General features: G+C 38.5%; 3 protein-coding genes across 8 annotated transcripts; 2 read left to right on the top strand and 1 right to left on the bottom strand.

The window, feature by feature from the left end:
- Positions 1-678: 678 nt before the first annotated feature.
- Positions 679-6,235, top strand: LOC120012775 (mitogen-activated protein kinase 16-like). 3 transcript variants are annotated; one of them, XM_038864261.1, is made up of 10 exons: positions 679-1,409; positions 2,681-2,768; positions 3,103-3,230; positions 3,343-3,402; positions 3,700-3,849; positions 3,938-4,093; positions 4,175-4,386; positions 4,519-4,620; positions 4,771-4,931; positions 5,446-6,235. In XM_038864261.1, exons 1-10 carry the CDS (start codon positions 1,386-1,388, stop codon positions 5,727-5,729), a joined length of 1,365 nt encoding a protein of 454 aa, XP_038720189.1. In that variant the 5' UTR covers positions 679-1,385; the 3' UTR covers positions 5,730-6,235. The 3 variants fall into 3 exon arrangements, with proteins under 3 accessions (XP_038720189.1, XP_038720187.1, XP_038720188.1); XM_038864259.1 differs by having other exon boundaries at positions 681-1,409; positions 2,360-2,768; XM_038864260.1 differs by having other exon boundaries at positions 1,131-1,409; positions 2,407-2,768.
- Positions 6,236-6,376: 141 nt separating this feature from the next.
- Positions 6,377-11,085, bottom strand: LOC120012776 (BTB/POZ and MATH domain-containing protein 2-like). Of its 2 annotated transcripts, none has more exons than XM_038864263.1 (4): positions 10,358-11,078; positions 8,800-9,148; positions 7,176-7,452; positions 6,377-6,816 (listed from the first exon to the last, which is right to left on the bottom strand). In XM_038864263.1, exons 1-4 carry the CDS (start codon positions 10,741-10,743, stop codon positions 6,638-6,640), a joined length of 1,191 nt encoding a protein of 396 aa, XP_038720191.1. In that variant the 5' UTR covers positions 10,744-11,078; the 3' UTR covers positions 6,377-6,637. The 2 variants fall into 2 exon arrangements, with proteins under 2 accessions (XP_038720191.1, XP_038720192.1); XM_038864264.1 differs by having other exon boundaries at positions 6,709-6,845; positions 10,358-11,085.
- A 1,790-nt stretch (positions 11,086-12,875) lies between these two features.
- On the top strand, positions 12,876-16,190 carry LOC120012777 (guanylate kinase 3, chloroplastic-like). 3 transcript variants are annotated; one of them, XM_038864266.1, is made up of 2 exons: positions 12,876-13,827; positions 15,938-16,190. In XM_038864266.1, the coding sequence occupies exon 1, from the start codon at positions 12,951-12,953 to the stop codon at positions 13,794-13,796; it is 846 nt and encodes a 281-aa protein (XP_038720194.1). In that variant the 5' UTR covers positions 12,876-12,950; the 3' UTR covers positions 13,797-13,827; positions 15,938-16,190. The 3 variants fall into 3 exon arrangements, with proteins under 3 accessions (XP_038720194.1, XP_038720193.1, XP_038720195.1); XM_038864265.1 differs by having other exon boundaries at positions 12,876-13,830; positions 15,922-16,190; XM_038864267.1 differs by lacking the exon at positions 15,938-16,190 and adding an exon at positions 15,402-15,894.
- Positions 16,191-16,328: the final 138 nt, after the last annotated feature.

The following is a 16,328-nucleotide window of genomic DNA, read 5'->3' as shown; positions in this document are numbered from 1 at the left end:
AGATAATAATGTCTCCCATTATCATCCCTTCAACTTTCCATATTTGATAATTTGATGATCTCTCTCTCTCTCTCTCTCTCTCTCTATATATATATATATATATATATATATATAAAGTCTACCCTATATTCCCTCTTTTTGGAGACCCATCATGTGATGCACATGCAATGATGCCACTCCATACCAATATTTCTTCTTTTATTGAGGTGCATGAGAGGGACACGCGGAGCATTGAGCGACCATTCAATATTTGAGCTGTGCAATGTGTTTTATATATTTGAGCTGCAATGCCCACAAAATCATGGAACTTCTTAGAAATATCTCAGTTAATTTTCAATTTCTGATCTCAAATACCATTGGTGTTAATTTTAAGTTCGAAAAGACCAATCAAGCTATTCCAATATCTCCCAGTTATTAACTTTTAATGTTAAATTATTCTTTTTTTTTAACATTACATTCCTCTACTCCTCAAGAGCTAAAATTTTAAGAATTAAGACTTAGTCTTGATGGCTAAACATCCTAGCTTGAGATATCCACCATTGCATGGTGATTATTATGAGTCCAATTATCCAAACCCTCAACTTGTCTCTTTTTGAATCAAAATTGCTCATAAGTTCTCCTACATCCAAATTCATCCTATACTTTTATAAAAAAATTTCTTTTTTTTTTGCCCAAAGTAAACAATAAAAGTGTCTTTTTATTACCCAAAATGATTAATTTTCAATAAATTTTTTTCTAATGAAATGATCTCAAATAAAAAATAATCCCAATTCGACCCTTCTTGTTCTCTATCCCTCTCTGGAGTACACAGCTTGATACTCTGAAAGTGCAAACGCTTCTTTAATTTCTCTCTCTCTCTGTGAGATCCAAAAGTTCTTCCACAGATACGAAAGCGTTTTATCCGCTCTTTAGATTCTCTCTTGGAAACCCACTATAGTGGATGTGATCTATGAAACACCATTTTCCAGTTGCATTTACGGACCTTCGCCATTGTTGACCAGACCACTCTAAGCTTTCTTTATTTCGCCTCTCCTTTTTATTCCTTCCAATCCAAAGATATTAACTTTGTGTCCAAAGCTGCTTACTTTGGCCGCAAATTTGTGATCTTTGCCTTTCTTTTGATTTGGGGTTGGAGTCTTTACGCTTGAATTTAGGTTTATTAGGTTGATTTGGTATTGAGTATCTGCGTCTTTTCTTGCTGAATCTGTACTTTGCAGTTGAAATTGTTGAGGCGATTGGGTTTCCGGGTCCTTTTCGTTTTGGTGGATTTGGAGTTGTCTCGACTGGGTATTCTTTGATCTTGCGATTCGATTTGGAGGGCGAAGTCAATCGTGCTTCCTCGATTTGATTTATTAATTTGAAGGGTTTGATGCTTCCTTGCCAAGATGCAGCATGATCAAAGAAGGAAGGTAAGTTCAGTTGTTTCTGATCAATATACTAGTATATTTATAATCTGTAGGTCCACTAATCTGGTGTTTTGAATGAAAATCTAATTAGTTAGATGATTATGAAAGAATTGTAATTGATGTATAATCTGTAGGTCCATTAATCTGGTGTTTTGAATGAAGATCCAATTAGTTAGATGATTATGCAAGAGTTGCAATTGCTCGTGTTTATCTTAAATCTTAATTAGCATACATCAGTCTGCAAAGCTTGATGCCCGGTGGCAGCTGGGTGGGTTCCACGTTACCAAAAAGATTCTACAAAGCTTGCCAATTAGTTGTTTGAACTGCTCTTGATATTTGTTATTGTATGAAGGGTATAATTCCCCTTGGGTCTGGGTGGTATGTAAAAGTTTGTCCTCTTTCATGTCTCATCTTCTCTGTCACGTGCTTATGACCCCATTCAAATACATGTAAGGACCCAGTAGATGACTGGACTACTATTCTCTTGCTGAGTGACTCAGAATCATTTATGTGTTTGTGTATGCATGCGCATATAGGTTGTGTTTTATGGTTTTCAGTGTTTGTTTATGAACCTAAACAGTTATTCATATACGTGTTAAGATTCTGGTAGTTTGTCGACCTCAATTATAATCCAATTTTCCTAGAAGACAAAACGTTTTATGTGCTGTCACAATGTTACCATCTTAAGGTTGTAATGTGGACTTTCTAATTTATATCATTGGCATGTTCTTATTTTGTGGATTTGCTTCGCCTGCATTCATATCAGTTAAGCTTTAAGTTTTCTATCCGCAAACATTTTTGTTCTTAAACTTGGCAATAAAATTGTTTTCTGCTCTTAGAATTCATATTACTTCTCTCTCATACACACACAAACAATATTAGCAACCGATTGGTTGCATTTATGATGTTTAGGATGTAACGTTGATATGGTTTGCATCAATATGATAATGCAGTCGTTAGTGGATGTGGACTTCTTCACTGAATATGGTGAGGGTAGCAGGTACAGAATAGAGGAAGTAATTGGCAAAGGTAGCTATGGGGTTGTTTGTTCTGCGTACGACACGCATACCGGAGAAAAGGTTGCAATTAAGAAAATCAATGATATCTTTGAACACGTCTCTGATGCCACTCGCATACTTCGTGAAATTAAACTTCTTAGACTCTTGCGCCATCCAGATATTGTGGAGATCAAGCACATCTTGTTGCCTCCTTCCCGGAGGGAATTTAAGGATATTTATGTTGTCTTTGAACTTATGGAATCTGATTTACACCAGGTGATAAAAGCAAACGATGATTTAACCCCAGAACATTATCAGTTCTTTCTTTATCAGCTTCTTCGAGGCCTGAAATACATACATACAGGTGATAGTCTTTTCAGATCCTTGAATGTTTTTTTAATATACTGGTCCTTGTAATGTAAGTCCAAACCTTTCATCTAGAGGTAAAGTTGCTTGCTTGCAACCTAGATGTCACTAGTTCAAATTATAGAAACAGTCTCTTGGCAATGCAAGGGCAGGGCCCTTGTGCATCTTGCCGCACTTCCATGACCCTGCTTTCTCAGAGGGAGTCTTTTGCAATGGAGTTGTTCAACTAACTTGTCCTTGCAATATAATTAGTTTATGCACGAAACTCATGCAATTAGTTACTAATTTGTCACAATTGATCTCTGAATTTTTTTAATGTATTTTTCTTGCAGCAAATGTCTTTCATCGGGATCTGAAGCCTAAAAACATCTTAGCCAATGCCGACTGCAAACTCAAAATTTGTGACTTTGGTCTTGCAAGAGTAGCTTTTAATGATACTCCTACTGCAATATTTTGGACAGTATGTTCTATTTGTCAACTAAGCTAACTGCTTTCAGTTAAAGTTCTGTATGTAATGTGCCAATATGGTCGATGCTTTTGAAGCTGATTGTTTGAGATTTATGTTCTCATAGGATTACGTTGCAACAAGGTGGTATAGAGCTCCTGAATTATGTGGATCCTTTTTCTCTAAGGTGCGAGTTATTACCACTTTGCATTTACTTTATAGTAGCATGATCTTTCCTATTGTACTGTGTTATTGTTCTATTTAAATGCATATGAACTTAATATTTTGTATAAAATCTATTTTCATGACAATGTATCAGTTTTCTTCTGATGCATACATTTAGTCTCCTATTTAATGTCATTGAATCTATCCATTGTAATGATTAATTTATTCCAACTATTTCGCCACAACAGCTGCCTTCTTTGTTATTTATATGTTGTGATGTTGCTTCCACTTTTAATTATTATCTTGTCTAGTATTTCAGTACACACCTGCCATAGATATATGGAGCATCGGGTGTATCTTTGCAGAACTTTTAACGGGGAAGCCTCTTTTTCCTGGTAAAAACGTTGTCCATCAGTTGGATCTGATGACTGAGCTGTTGGGAACGCCTTCTTCTGAAGCTATAGCCAGGGTTTGTTTCCTGTGATTAACTTGCCTTGCGGTCTTGCATTCCTTGGTCTATGCTGTTATGTTTGCTGAATATTGGCATTGTTGAGCAGGTACGCAATGAGAAAGCTCGGAGATACTTAAGCAGCATGCGGAAGAAGAAGCCCATTCCCTTCCCGCAGAAGTTCCCTAATGCTGATCCACTTGCACTTCGGCTGCTGGAAAAGATGCTGGCATTTGAACCCAAGGATCGGCCTACTGCTGAAGAGGTGAATGTTCACGTCTCTTCATTTTCACCTTCACAGTTGTTTTCAACTTCTAATGAAGCATATCTTGCTGCAATGTTTCAGGCTCTTGCGGATCCATATTTTAAGGGTTTGGCCAAAGTTGAGAGAGAACCTTCTGCCCAACCAGTTTCCAAAATGGAATTTGAATTTGAGAGACGAAGGATAATGAAGGAAGATGTACGAGAGCTCATTTACAGAGAAACTCTTGAATACCATCCTAAAATGTTGAAAGAGTACTTAGAAGGATCAGAGCCAACAAGCTTCATGTATCCAAGGTATTGCTCGATATTCTGGATTTTAGATATTTTAATTTTAAAATGTCTATACTGTATTCTACTGTCTCATTATTTGGAAGGATCACCCTGTATCCATGGTATTTCTGTTTTATGCTTATTTCTTCAATGCAGTGCTGTTGACCATTTCAAGAAACAATTTGCTTACCTTGAGGAGCACTATGGAAATGGCACAGCTGTTACTCCCCCTGAGAGGCAACATGCATCGTTGCCCAGGTATTCCTAGTGATAATTCATTTCGATGTTGTTTTATCCCTTTTTAATAATTTTGCATAATTCTCAAAAGTCAAAAGCTGTTTAATCATGCTATTATTCATTGACTTTTGCCGTTCCGTCTCATGGGAAGATAATATTTTGTTCATGCAGGTCTTGCGTTTTATATTCAGATAGCTCAATACATAATTCAGCAGAGATCACAAAAGACCTGTCCAACTGTTGCATCACAGAAAATGAGAAGCCACGGATGGACAGGAGTTCTGGGATCCCCATGACCAGACTTCCTCTTCAAGTTCCTCAAAGTATCCAAGGTAACTGATCCTACTCCCGAAGAAGATTCATTGAGAGAGAAGGATCCATTTAGCTTTTCATGTGAAAAGAGTTTGATTAATCCCACATGAAATATTCTTTTTTGACCAGTCGAAGTTAATCATGATCCTGTCTCCAAAATTTGTTAAAACGGTATCTTTAATGGGGAAAACCTCATGGAGGCAAAGTGACGAGAATATAATCACAGGGTGGCAAAATGATGAAGAGCACTATAAAGAGGATTGCGAGATTTTTTCTTTATTTAATTGGCACTAGGTTCCTGCATATGCTCTTTTCTCAAACATCTTGTTCATTTTGAGTACTACTGTATTTTGACACAAATTGCCCTCGCTCTCTGGGGTTCAGAAGGAGTGGGAATTGCGGGGAATTGGGTGGATGGTATCTGATCTAATGACTCTTCTCGACCCCTAAAGTTGCAAGTGCGCCTTTAATTTCCTGTCTTCACTTTAAGTTGCATGATAAATCGATGACCTTTCTTATGAATGACTGGTGCAGCTGGTGCTGCAAGACCTGGGAAAGTTGTAAGTTCGGTAATGCGTTATAACAATTGTGGGGCGGCAGCTGCTGCTGAGGCTCTTGATCAGCGAAGGATTGTTAGAAATTCTGCAGTTCCAGCTCAATTTGCTGCCTCAACATATACAAGAAGAAACCCTGACTGTAAAAACAATAAAGGAGAAGACGAAGAGGTTGGAGGTTCTAATGGATTGCAGCCAAAGCCACAGTACATGGCTCGGAAAGTCGCCGCAGCTCAAGGTGGATCTGGAAGTCAATGGTATTGATTCTACTGTGTTCTTTCTGTGAACTCAACTGCTACATCCAAATTCTTCGGTAGCAGTCATCAACCACAGTCCGCAGATCATCCCAGGTCCATACGTTATGGATGGAAAATTCAAAGACCCGAGTGGTATGCTTTCATGGCAAATTAAAAGATGTGAGTAGTATGATTTCATGACTGTAACATGTTGCAGGGGGCTAAAATGTTTGAAGTTTGTTCCTCTTATCGGAGGAAATCCATCGATAAGCTGTCGCTAGGCACTAACCCAAGTGTAGAATGGGTCCTATGGTGCCAACAATTCAGGACACTAGCTTCTCTCCTGTTCTTCAATAACGGTGGCACCGTAGTTTTTTCTACTAAGTTATTTCTGTTCTTTCCTTGATTCTTTTCAAAATAGGAATTTGTGATTATTTAGTCCTCCGACTGTAACAACAATCTATGCCCTTTGTGTCAATTATCACAAGAAAACTCTTACCCATTTCTAGTTTGTGAGATTACCATTTTGACCCAGTGTTCTATCTCATATTCTCCTTCTCCTTTGCCCATTGCAACATGCTTATGATAACTAAATAGCCACACACCTAGATGAACATAAAAGAAGACTCAACTGAACCCAACCAAGCCAAATAAAGCTAAAGAAGAGGCAAAAGGCCAAGGGAAAGCTATGTCACAATCTGATTGATTAGCACCAAGAAGATATATGATATCCAGATGTTTAGGATTGAAAACAAAAACCACGAAACCTTCAAACCATCAGCCATTGCTCTGAACACCAAACAAATGTCTAACTGGGCAGTTATTATTAACCATCAAACAGTTTTGTACAGTCAAAAAGAATGTCTAGCCCCTAAAAATATATTTTCTTGTTTTGTCCTCATGAGGTGCCCAAGGTGCTCTCTGTTATTTCTGCAATCAACGAAACCTTTGCTTCACCCGCCTTCCATTCACATCACAGCCATCTAAGAATGACTCTTTTCCAGATCCAACAATAGCAGAATGCTCGCCAATCCTGGCCACGTACTGCAGGAGTTCAGATAGGACTGACTGGCAGCTGTCTTTTAGGTGCCTGAATCCATCCGTTTGCATCACAGCTGAAAAACAATGCACCGCCTCTGTCATTCTTTTTTAAAAAAAAAAAACTGCAGTCATTCAATCACCATAAAAGTACAAAAGCAAAAAGAATCCTATACAGAGAAGCACAAAGAAAGGTACACCAGCACGAACACCACTGGTAATATACGTCAACAAGAAGTTACAGTAATGACCACATAAGAGGCATATCGATCATACAAACCTTAATAAGCCCAATATAAACCACTTTAAACCAATTTTGAAGCAAAGGGATTCTTCCAAGCACACATCAGGCAGCACAAAATTTTCAGAAGCAAAGACTTGAATGAAAACTTCGACAACCACAACAGAAACACGAGGTGATGTTAACCAAAATTACCTTTCAAATTTTCAGGCATTGCAATATATTTAAGGCAAACGGCTTTCAGTTGAAAACACTGATGCTGTTCTGCTAAGGCTAAAGTTGTCGCAACAGTATTTATGGCGACATCTTCACAAAGTTTAGCCTCACAGATCAATCGGAGTCTCTCAAGTGCATAACGATCCGCTGCTGCGAGCAGATGCTGAGCAATCAGTGTACAAGCCCCTTTAGAGTTCTGACCAACAAGCTCTTCCATATCAGGTAGGGCATCCCAGTAGATAAAATGAAGTAGAGCCTAAAAACAGCCAATCCATCGAGGGAAAAAAAGGGATTAATACTATCAATGAAACTTTCCAATAGTGAAAGGAAGACTAAATCAAATAGCATATCCTGCATTGCAAATACTAAATGAAATTTTTTATATAAACAGCATCACTGATGTTCACTTAAAAGTTAAAACACTCTGCTTATTCCAAAAAATTATGGAACACAAGATCACAGCAACATCAAATGGATGCATGGTCACGCATATCTTCAGTTGACCTGCTAACAAGTCGATTAGTTTTACTTAATCATCCAAGCTTCATCTTCACCAAAGCCAAAAGGAGCCAAGATAACATCCAAACCACTAAAGTAAATATCACCAAAACTAGCTTCCTTCCATACTACAATCATATGTGCTTAAAATAATCTAGCACACAGATATATCAAACTCCGATACTAAGATGAGTACTAAAATTGGCATTTTCATACAATCATTACCACTGCTGCCAAAAGAAAGGGATATAGTTAGACCAGTTTACGTATATATATAACAGGAGCAGTGCTGCACACAGCCAACCCGAAAACATAATTTCTTGATAAGTATATCAATCAAATTGAATTTGAGATATCTGACAGCTTAAATATGATGTATTATGCTACCAAATTAACAAATATAAATCAAACGTGTATGAAATAGGAGCAGACAGGAAGATAAGCAAGAAGACAGTAAACCTTCACTGCAGTGAATAAGAAGTGTAAAGGAGCAGCGACTTGGGAGAAGATTCCAGATGTAAATTTGTGGGTAAAGCATCCTGTATTGCATTACAACCACTCACCAACAAGGGCAACCAACCAAAATGCTAATTGTTCCTACGGTAATTCACCCCATGTACAACAATTACATAACTGGTATATGGTCATCACTGAAAACTTTTTTGAAACAAAATAGAACAGTTGAGTAACACATAAATGTTTCACATCTGTAACCTTGGTTTGGGGCTGCCAAACTCAGACCCAAACGAACCCAAAGCCCAGAGAAGTATATGCAAAGTAATTCTTGAGTATTCACCATCATTTCTCTCTTTGGTCTTTCCAAATTCATCTAAGACAATCGACAGATAAGTCATAGCACAACTAGAATATAATTTGCCAACAAGATAGAGAAAACAAAGCACACAATCAAGAATCATAATGTCGGCAGAAGAATTAAATTGGGCTTTATGCTTTATACCCACACAGGAGAAATCAGTAAAGCTTTCCGAGCCTTACTGAGTGTTAACTGTAAGCTAAGCTGAGCAAATACTATGCAAGAGATTGATTCATATTTGCATACACACATGTATACGAAGTCACAAACATGAGGGAAAATGGAGAGAACCTTAAAAACTGGGTTTTCCATGTCTTCAATTTCTATGCACCCAGTGTTGTTATCTTTCATTGGACCAAAGAGTTGTGCCTTAAACACAGGGGAACGTGCTGCAAGAACCAACTTGTGAGCAGCAAAAAATTCTCCATTAACCTCAAATTTCACGTCTGTTCCCTTTCCGCTTTCTAAAAGCTCTCCAAAATGCTGACCAATGTCAGAAGGTGGAACTGTAATACTGTAAGTCTTAGGTCCCTCTGTTTGCGACCTAACGACACCAACACGACAGCGTATCAAGAGGCAATCATCTTTAAGGTAGTCTGAAGTATCTAACATACTTCTTTTGAAAAAGCGTTTGAAACCCCTGCACCATTCAATAGTTGTATCCATTAGAATACAGTGGTCATTCACAATAACTCATGTTTCGAAACTATAAAATACAAACCAAAATCAAGATGGCAGATTGAGTGCACTGCAACTACAAAAAAGAGGAATATTCAGTTGATATAAAAACTTGAGTATCAGATAATTTGACATCAAAGATACCAAAGAAGCACACAGGAGAGCACCCACATATACTAGATTAACAGACAGCCCTTGGAAGCAAGGAAGGAAACAAATCAGGATCGTTAAACCCAAAACATAATAAACTAAAATAACTATGATTAACAGACAGTAACAAAACCGAACAGAAAACCGTCAACATCCAGACAAACAGAGACACAAGAAGGCGAACTTCACATCAAAATATCACTCGTCTAATCTTTCAAAAGTTCAACTGTTTCTTCAAACTGAAAATACCCCAAACAGTGGGGAGCTTCTGACCAAACTTTCCATTTGATGCTTGCCAACTTCTCTTCCCGGAAAAAACTAAAATCTCTGTATGCTCAGCAAATGGCAAAAGGATTGAAAAGATATGTCATAATCCCCAAGAAGGCGAACATGAAGTAACATATGGTGACTATTTCATAATTCCACTTGCACGCACAATGCCAACAAACAACAATCTTCGTTCTTTAAAACACAACAGTAAACCACTAGCACGTACAAGCGAACAACTGTTACTGTGTTACATGATTCCCCCGCTAGGACCCTTACCAATGTTGATGTCCAAACAACCGGGTGGGAGGGCAGGGGGAAGCATCCCTGGGGGAACCCAAGATTTTCCAAATACATTGCCAAGCTAGGCAACCATGGAAGCAATTCAGATCATTTTATCACTCCTTCCATTTGGAGCATGCTCAAGTTTGATTCAGAAAGCATGTATCCCCCACAGAGCATACGATATCAAAACAGCAAAAAACTGTGTTCAATACGATTTACTCAACATTATTATTAACCTTAAAGTTAACATAAGATCACCCAGTATCCTTCTGGTCCAAAATTACTAGTTTCCCTATACTAATCCATAAAAAATCCAAAAATTAATAATTCGAACAAAAGTAATCGAGACTCTAAATAGCTCATAAATGATATGTGTTAGCGCAGTTTGGTTATGCAGATTCACGCTTCTGATGCAGTATATTAAATTACACTCAGCATGCGAACACCAAACAAAACAAAGAAAACTCACCACATGCTTCCCCTGTATTTAAGGGAGTAAGGCCCGCTCTCAAGCGCCCTTCCAAAATGACTATGCACCTTGTGTCTGTTCTTTCCACTCAGGTCCACGAGTGTGAGCTCAAAGAGCGCCCTCACGTCTGTGCCATCGCTGGCTAGGGCAATGAACAGAGAAACATACGACGCATTATCCTCGGGACTCTTACCGTCAGGGTAAAAGTAGATGGCCCACTCATAACCGCCAACAACGAAGGTCTCGGACTGGACGTACTTCCCGATCCCCATACCCTTGTTGAGCGAATAGCCCGTGATTCTGAACTCATGGTTTCCGTTTATGGTCTCCGTACGAGACGTAGATGACGAGATTGTTAAGTCCCTGCAAGCTTCAACTGTGCCCATTGAACACCCAATTTTGGATGGCAAGATCTAATTTTTTCCAATCGGGGTATCGTTATTGCCGCTAAATTGGAAGTGGATTTGGTGGAGAATCGAGAATCAACAATTGGGTACAATTAGGGTTTTGGGGGTGACGATAATGACAACAACTCGTCGACTAGAGCTTAAAATTGGGTTCTGTGAATAGTTGCAATGGTATTCTCCTACCTACGGCAGAGTAGCAAGGCGGTTAATTGCTGGTTGTGGTGGTTCACGCCGGGAGGGTCTCCCGGTGATGGAGAATGGTTCGAAATCGTGAAACTGAAAGAGTTGGAGACGAGCTGGATACGTATAGCAAAATTTATTGGGTAGCGGAGAGGGCCCGCTCTAGCTACCTCATCGTCCACTTTAATTTTTATTTTTTTTTTTATCTATTTCTTTCCATAACTTTTTGTGAGTTTATTGTTTTTTGCAAGTTTGTGTTCAATAATTAAATTATATGAGGTGTGTCTTTGGCATTCTTATTTCTTGTAAAATGTTACAAGGGTTTATACCTAGAACCCTACAACTCTTAAAAAATGGATGATTTTTGGTACTCCATCACTCCATCTACTTGGTAGATCATTCATTAGAGTATAACCTTGTGGCGATCAATGGTGAATCATCATATCCTCGTAATTATACTATGCCAACGAGTTTACAACCTAGTGCTATTATAGTTGTTTGTGCAAATTAGGTCAATTCAAATTTAACCAAATAAATGTTTACTTTTTCATTTTATACCATATATGCTGATTGGATTATATTCGATTAGCAAGTTGTATTCTAAACCTGTTTACGGATGACTTATTTATGAGCCAAATTTTAAGAAATTATCCTCTAATCGGTTTGAAACACCATCAGAAATTCCCTAATACCTTAGTACAATTTGAACTTCCCCAATCCTAAACCACAAACACACAACAAAAAATTGATTTAAATTGAAGCTTAGTCGTTAGAAGACAGTAATTTTTCAAACAAATAAAGTGAGTTAGAGAACTTAGTATCAAAGACACAATAAAGGATTTATTTATATAATTTCGTTTGGCTGATAATTTTGCCAATAATATATAAACTATTTTAGAAATGCTACCAACGAAATGGTTGCATGACAAACAGGTAGCATACATGTTAATAAATATTATTTATCAAATGAATCCAAAAATAAAAAGGATGGTGACTATTTACACCCCATACTTAACTAAACTCATCATATTTTAAAGAAACTCCAACCTAAAATATAACATTTCTGAGTTCACTTCAATTTTAATTTTTTCTAAAACATACCATCTACACCCCTTAACCCTAGCCGGAAAATCAGATCTCAGTCGTAGTTTGCATCCTCAGCCAGTCAGCCGTAGCAATTTCTAGTTTGCAACCAATCTCATAGACTTCCTCAGCAACCTGGGTATCAATAGCCTTCAAAGCAACTAATGCGTTACTCTGTACCTAAATTGGGCCCCTCTACTGCCCCTCCCCCTTATCACACTCAAATCCTTCTCAAACACCACCACTGCAAATCCCTTCCATTTAGCCGCCATAGCAAAAAACCAACCCACAATCCCAACCCCAACAACCAATATCCTCAAATTCTTATTCTCTGACATATTTGATTGATTCCCATTTGATTCAATGGTAGTGGGTGCATCTGTTACAGCCGCTCTAATATGTCTCTGCTTCTCCAAGAGTATATATTATTTACTGCAAGTGGTTCTAATATATCTCTACTTCTCCAGGTTTGCATCCTCGGCCAATGCCGTTGGGTTCCGGTCATTGGAGAGTTTTAGGGTTTAGAAGAGGGTTTTTTGAATGTTTTGGGGAAGAAGGAGGAGGAGGGGAAACGAGATGTGGTAGGGTCCATTGGGATTTTATTAGATTGAAGTTTTTTTTAATTTTTGAGGTGTACTTAGTTAATTCGGGGTGTAATTAGTCTTCACCAATAAAAAGTGCCTTATTTTCATTTTATTATATTGAGATTTGAGACCCATCATTCTAATTTGTCATTACTTAGAGATTTAATTGTATTTTAAAATTCAATAATAAGGAAAAAAAAAAATTTCAATAATAAGACCACGCCCATTTGCAGAAGAATCCAGTTCCACAACAGAATCCTACATTCGGAGAGCTAAATCCGTTCACTTTCGCATCTCCCTTCACTTTCGCATCTCGAAAAAGTCTTCCGATGCTTTAGCATGTTGTTTCGCAGAACCTATCTCTCCCTCTCTCGCTCCACTCTCTCTACGCTCCTCGGCCCACTTAATCATTGTCCGTACCCGAAAACCCATCATCATCGTCATCTCCGATTCCTCTCCACCTCCAGAATGGGCGACACCCATAAATCCCGTTCAATTCCCGCAATCGACAAAGCACCCAAACCCGACTTGCTTCGCGCCCTCGAGTCCTCCATTGGTTCATCGTTCCGGACCGACCCTGTTTGCCCCGACCCGAACCCGCTCATCATCGTCATTTCTGGCCCTAGCGGGGTTGGCAAGGACGCGGTCATCAAGAAGCTCAGGGAAGTCCGCGAAAATCTCCATTTCGTTGTGACTGCCACCAGCCGCGGAATGCGGCCTGGGGAAGTTGACGGCAGGGACTATTATTTCGTGACGAAGGAGGAGTTTTTGTCGATGGTAGAGCGGAACGAGTTGTTGGAGTACGCGCTTGTGTATGGTGATTACAAGGGAATACCTAAAAAGCAGATCAGGGAGTACATGGGGAAAGGGTATGATATTGTGTTGAGGGTGGATATTCAGGGGGCGGAGACTTTGCGGCGGATTCTGGGGAATTCGGCTGTGTTCGTTTTTCTCGTTGCGGAGAATGAGCTGAAGATGGTGGAGAGGTTGATTGAGAGAAAGACGGAGAACAAGGAAGAATTGCTTGTGAGGATTGCCACAGCGAGAGAGGAGGTGAAACATGTCAGGAATTTTGACTATGTTGTAGTGAATGCAGACGGAAAGCTTGATGATGCTGTAAAGTTGGTGGATAGTATTATTGATGCGGAGAAGGCTAAGGTTTGGCAGAGGAATGTGGCTATTTGATTTTTTGGGGCTTTCAATTTTCTTCATTGAGGTATTTGTTGTATTTATCGCATTTTATTGCCTTTTCATTAAATAATTTGCTCCAAGGTTAGTGCAGCTATCGTTGCGCATACAGTCATCAACATGAATTTCTTATGCTGTGAGGTTTCTTGGTGGTCGTATGTGTGGTTTTGATGTAATGTAGAGTTTCCTAGGTCTCGTCATTGAGCATGTTTTCTTGAGTATATTTAGAATCAGAAAACATAAGAAGCGGGTGGGCTGTATCACTTGAATTTCTTATGCTGTGATGTTACAAATGTGGTTGCCTATGAGTTTACTTGGTGGTGGTATGTGTCGTTTTGAGGTAATGTAAAGTTTCGTAGGTCTTGTCATCGAGCATGTTTTGATGAGTATATTTAGAATCAGGGAACCTAAGAAGCAGGTAGGAATATCACTAGCTGAGCTTCACATAGCCTTGGCTCCATTCATTTATCAAACAAGCTTCCATTTAGGCTTCGGCTAAGCTCGTTGTTCATTCACTAAACGAATTGAGCTTGAGCTAAGCTCTTAGAGAATAGCTTAAGTCGCCTCATTTGACTGTGTTTATCTACAGCTTACTTGTATCCTTGTTTAGCTGGTTCCTGTAAGTTTCACATTGTAGGTTTTATGAAGCATGGTTATAAATACATGATAGGGTTGCAAACCGTGGGGCTATAAGCTTATATCTTTTAATGGCGTGTTTTTTAATAACTCGTGAAAACACATTTTGAAATATTGTGACACCAGTATAAGAATATTTTAAAAGAGAGATTAAATATTCTTCTGGTTTTTGGAAAATATATTACATCTGTTTCAATTCCTTTTTCGTTTTGAAAACATATAGAATGGTTTTTCCCTATAGTTTCGAATGGAAAATAAATATTGACGAGCACCAAAGAACAAGAAATGAAATCTATTATGTCAGGAAAAATCATTTTCCTCTATGTAGCGTGGTCCACTATACCAAGAAACAAAAGAGCGGTTGCCATCTAATCTAATACAGCGAAATAACAGTATACGTAACTAGCCATCTAATATACTATCAGTGAAATAACTATGGGTTTTTCTATCTAGCCTTCCTATTTCTAATCTACTATCAGCGAAATAACATTTTCTTTTCTAATTGGGTGGACCCTGTTGGTGCCCGTTAATAACGCTTTCAATTTTGTCTTCTCAGAAAGCAGAACAATTAAGATGAGACCCTTCTCCTTTAAGCCCCTTTGTTTCTCCCTTTCAGACAGTTTAAGTGATTAACAAACGAATTGAGGAGGAAACTAGTTCATCCCATCCTTTGCTAACAGTTGCAGCCTTCCAAACTTTCAACTCATAATCAATCCAGTTAGCCGCTATTGTACCCATTAACATCTTTTGTCTATGAAGTAAGATCTCAGTTCCTTTTGGTATAAACAAGAGCTCAAAATTTTCCTTTGTAACTTGGTTTCATGTTGAATACCTCTTGTTGTTCATAGAAACATGGAAAGAGAAGCGGCATGTCTTTGCCTGTCTAAAAGATTTTGTCACCTGGTAACATCTACATCTAGTTTAATTTATTAACATCCTGATGGATTGTATGTATAACTTTCTCAGATCATACCCTATATCCTTCTCAGTTGGCCAGGTCCCTGCTCCAGTGGTTGCATGAGGTTTTATCTTTGAGGCCTTGGAATTTGGAAAAGTCATGGTCCTTTTTTCTATTATATTTTTTTGATTCGTGTTATTTAGAAGTTCCTTTTTTCTAGTTTTTCCTTGTGCATATTGCGCAATTGCTTCTTCTGCTCTTTTGAGACTTCCTTATAAATATTGTTCTATTTTGCTGGTCATTTGCTGGTTTGGCATTCGGATCAAAAGGTCCAGAATGAATGCATTTTTATCAATTATGTCCTCACTGAAGGTGGCTGCCGCTATCCCTTTCCTGTCTTGTCATAGTCATTTGTTTTTCATTTGGACAACAGAAGTGATGGACATGAATTGTCTCCCTCGCGGTATTTTTAGATTTCTTGGGACATGCTCTAAGCGTGCTACCTTTTGTTCTGGGAGCTCTTAGCTATAATTGATTGTATGTGTTTTTAGCCGCCTGTAATCAGCCGTATGGTTTTTCATACCAGCTATCTTTATCTCTGTAGGAAAATATGCTGGAAGTAAGATCAAGATGGACATGGAGTATTGAGTTGTTTTGTATACCCGGCGCCTTGCTAGTTTGCGGTGGTATGTGTTGGTACCAACATTTTGCCAGTCTTAACAAAAGTTATGGCATCATGCAAGAGTTGATAAACGGATATGATTTATTTTTGTCAATGTCTGAAGTTGCTGGATATCAAATTTAAAAGGATTCATATCACCATTTTTTAATCTATGTGGATAGGTAGATGCTGGGAACCTTGATCCAATGACTCGGTATAATAGGCTTTCACCTTGGAAACAAACAGCCGGGTTCATTCGTTTGGTAGAGAGTATGGCTGATAGATAGAGTATACGCTACTTTTGTGTGTCGTGGGAGCGGGGTTGGCTTCAACT

This window comes from Tripterygium wilfordii, chromosome 13, assembly GCF_013401445.1.
Source record: "Tripterygium wilfordii isolate XIE 37 chromosome 13, ASM1340144v1, whole genome shotgun sequence".
Classification (NCBI taxonomy): Eukaryota; Viridiplantae; Streptophyta; class Magnoliopsida; order Celastrales; family Celastraceae; genus Tripterygium; species Tripterygium wilfordii.
Note: the sequence above shows the minus strand (reverse complement) of the source record. Positions and strands in the feature narration are given on the sequence as shown.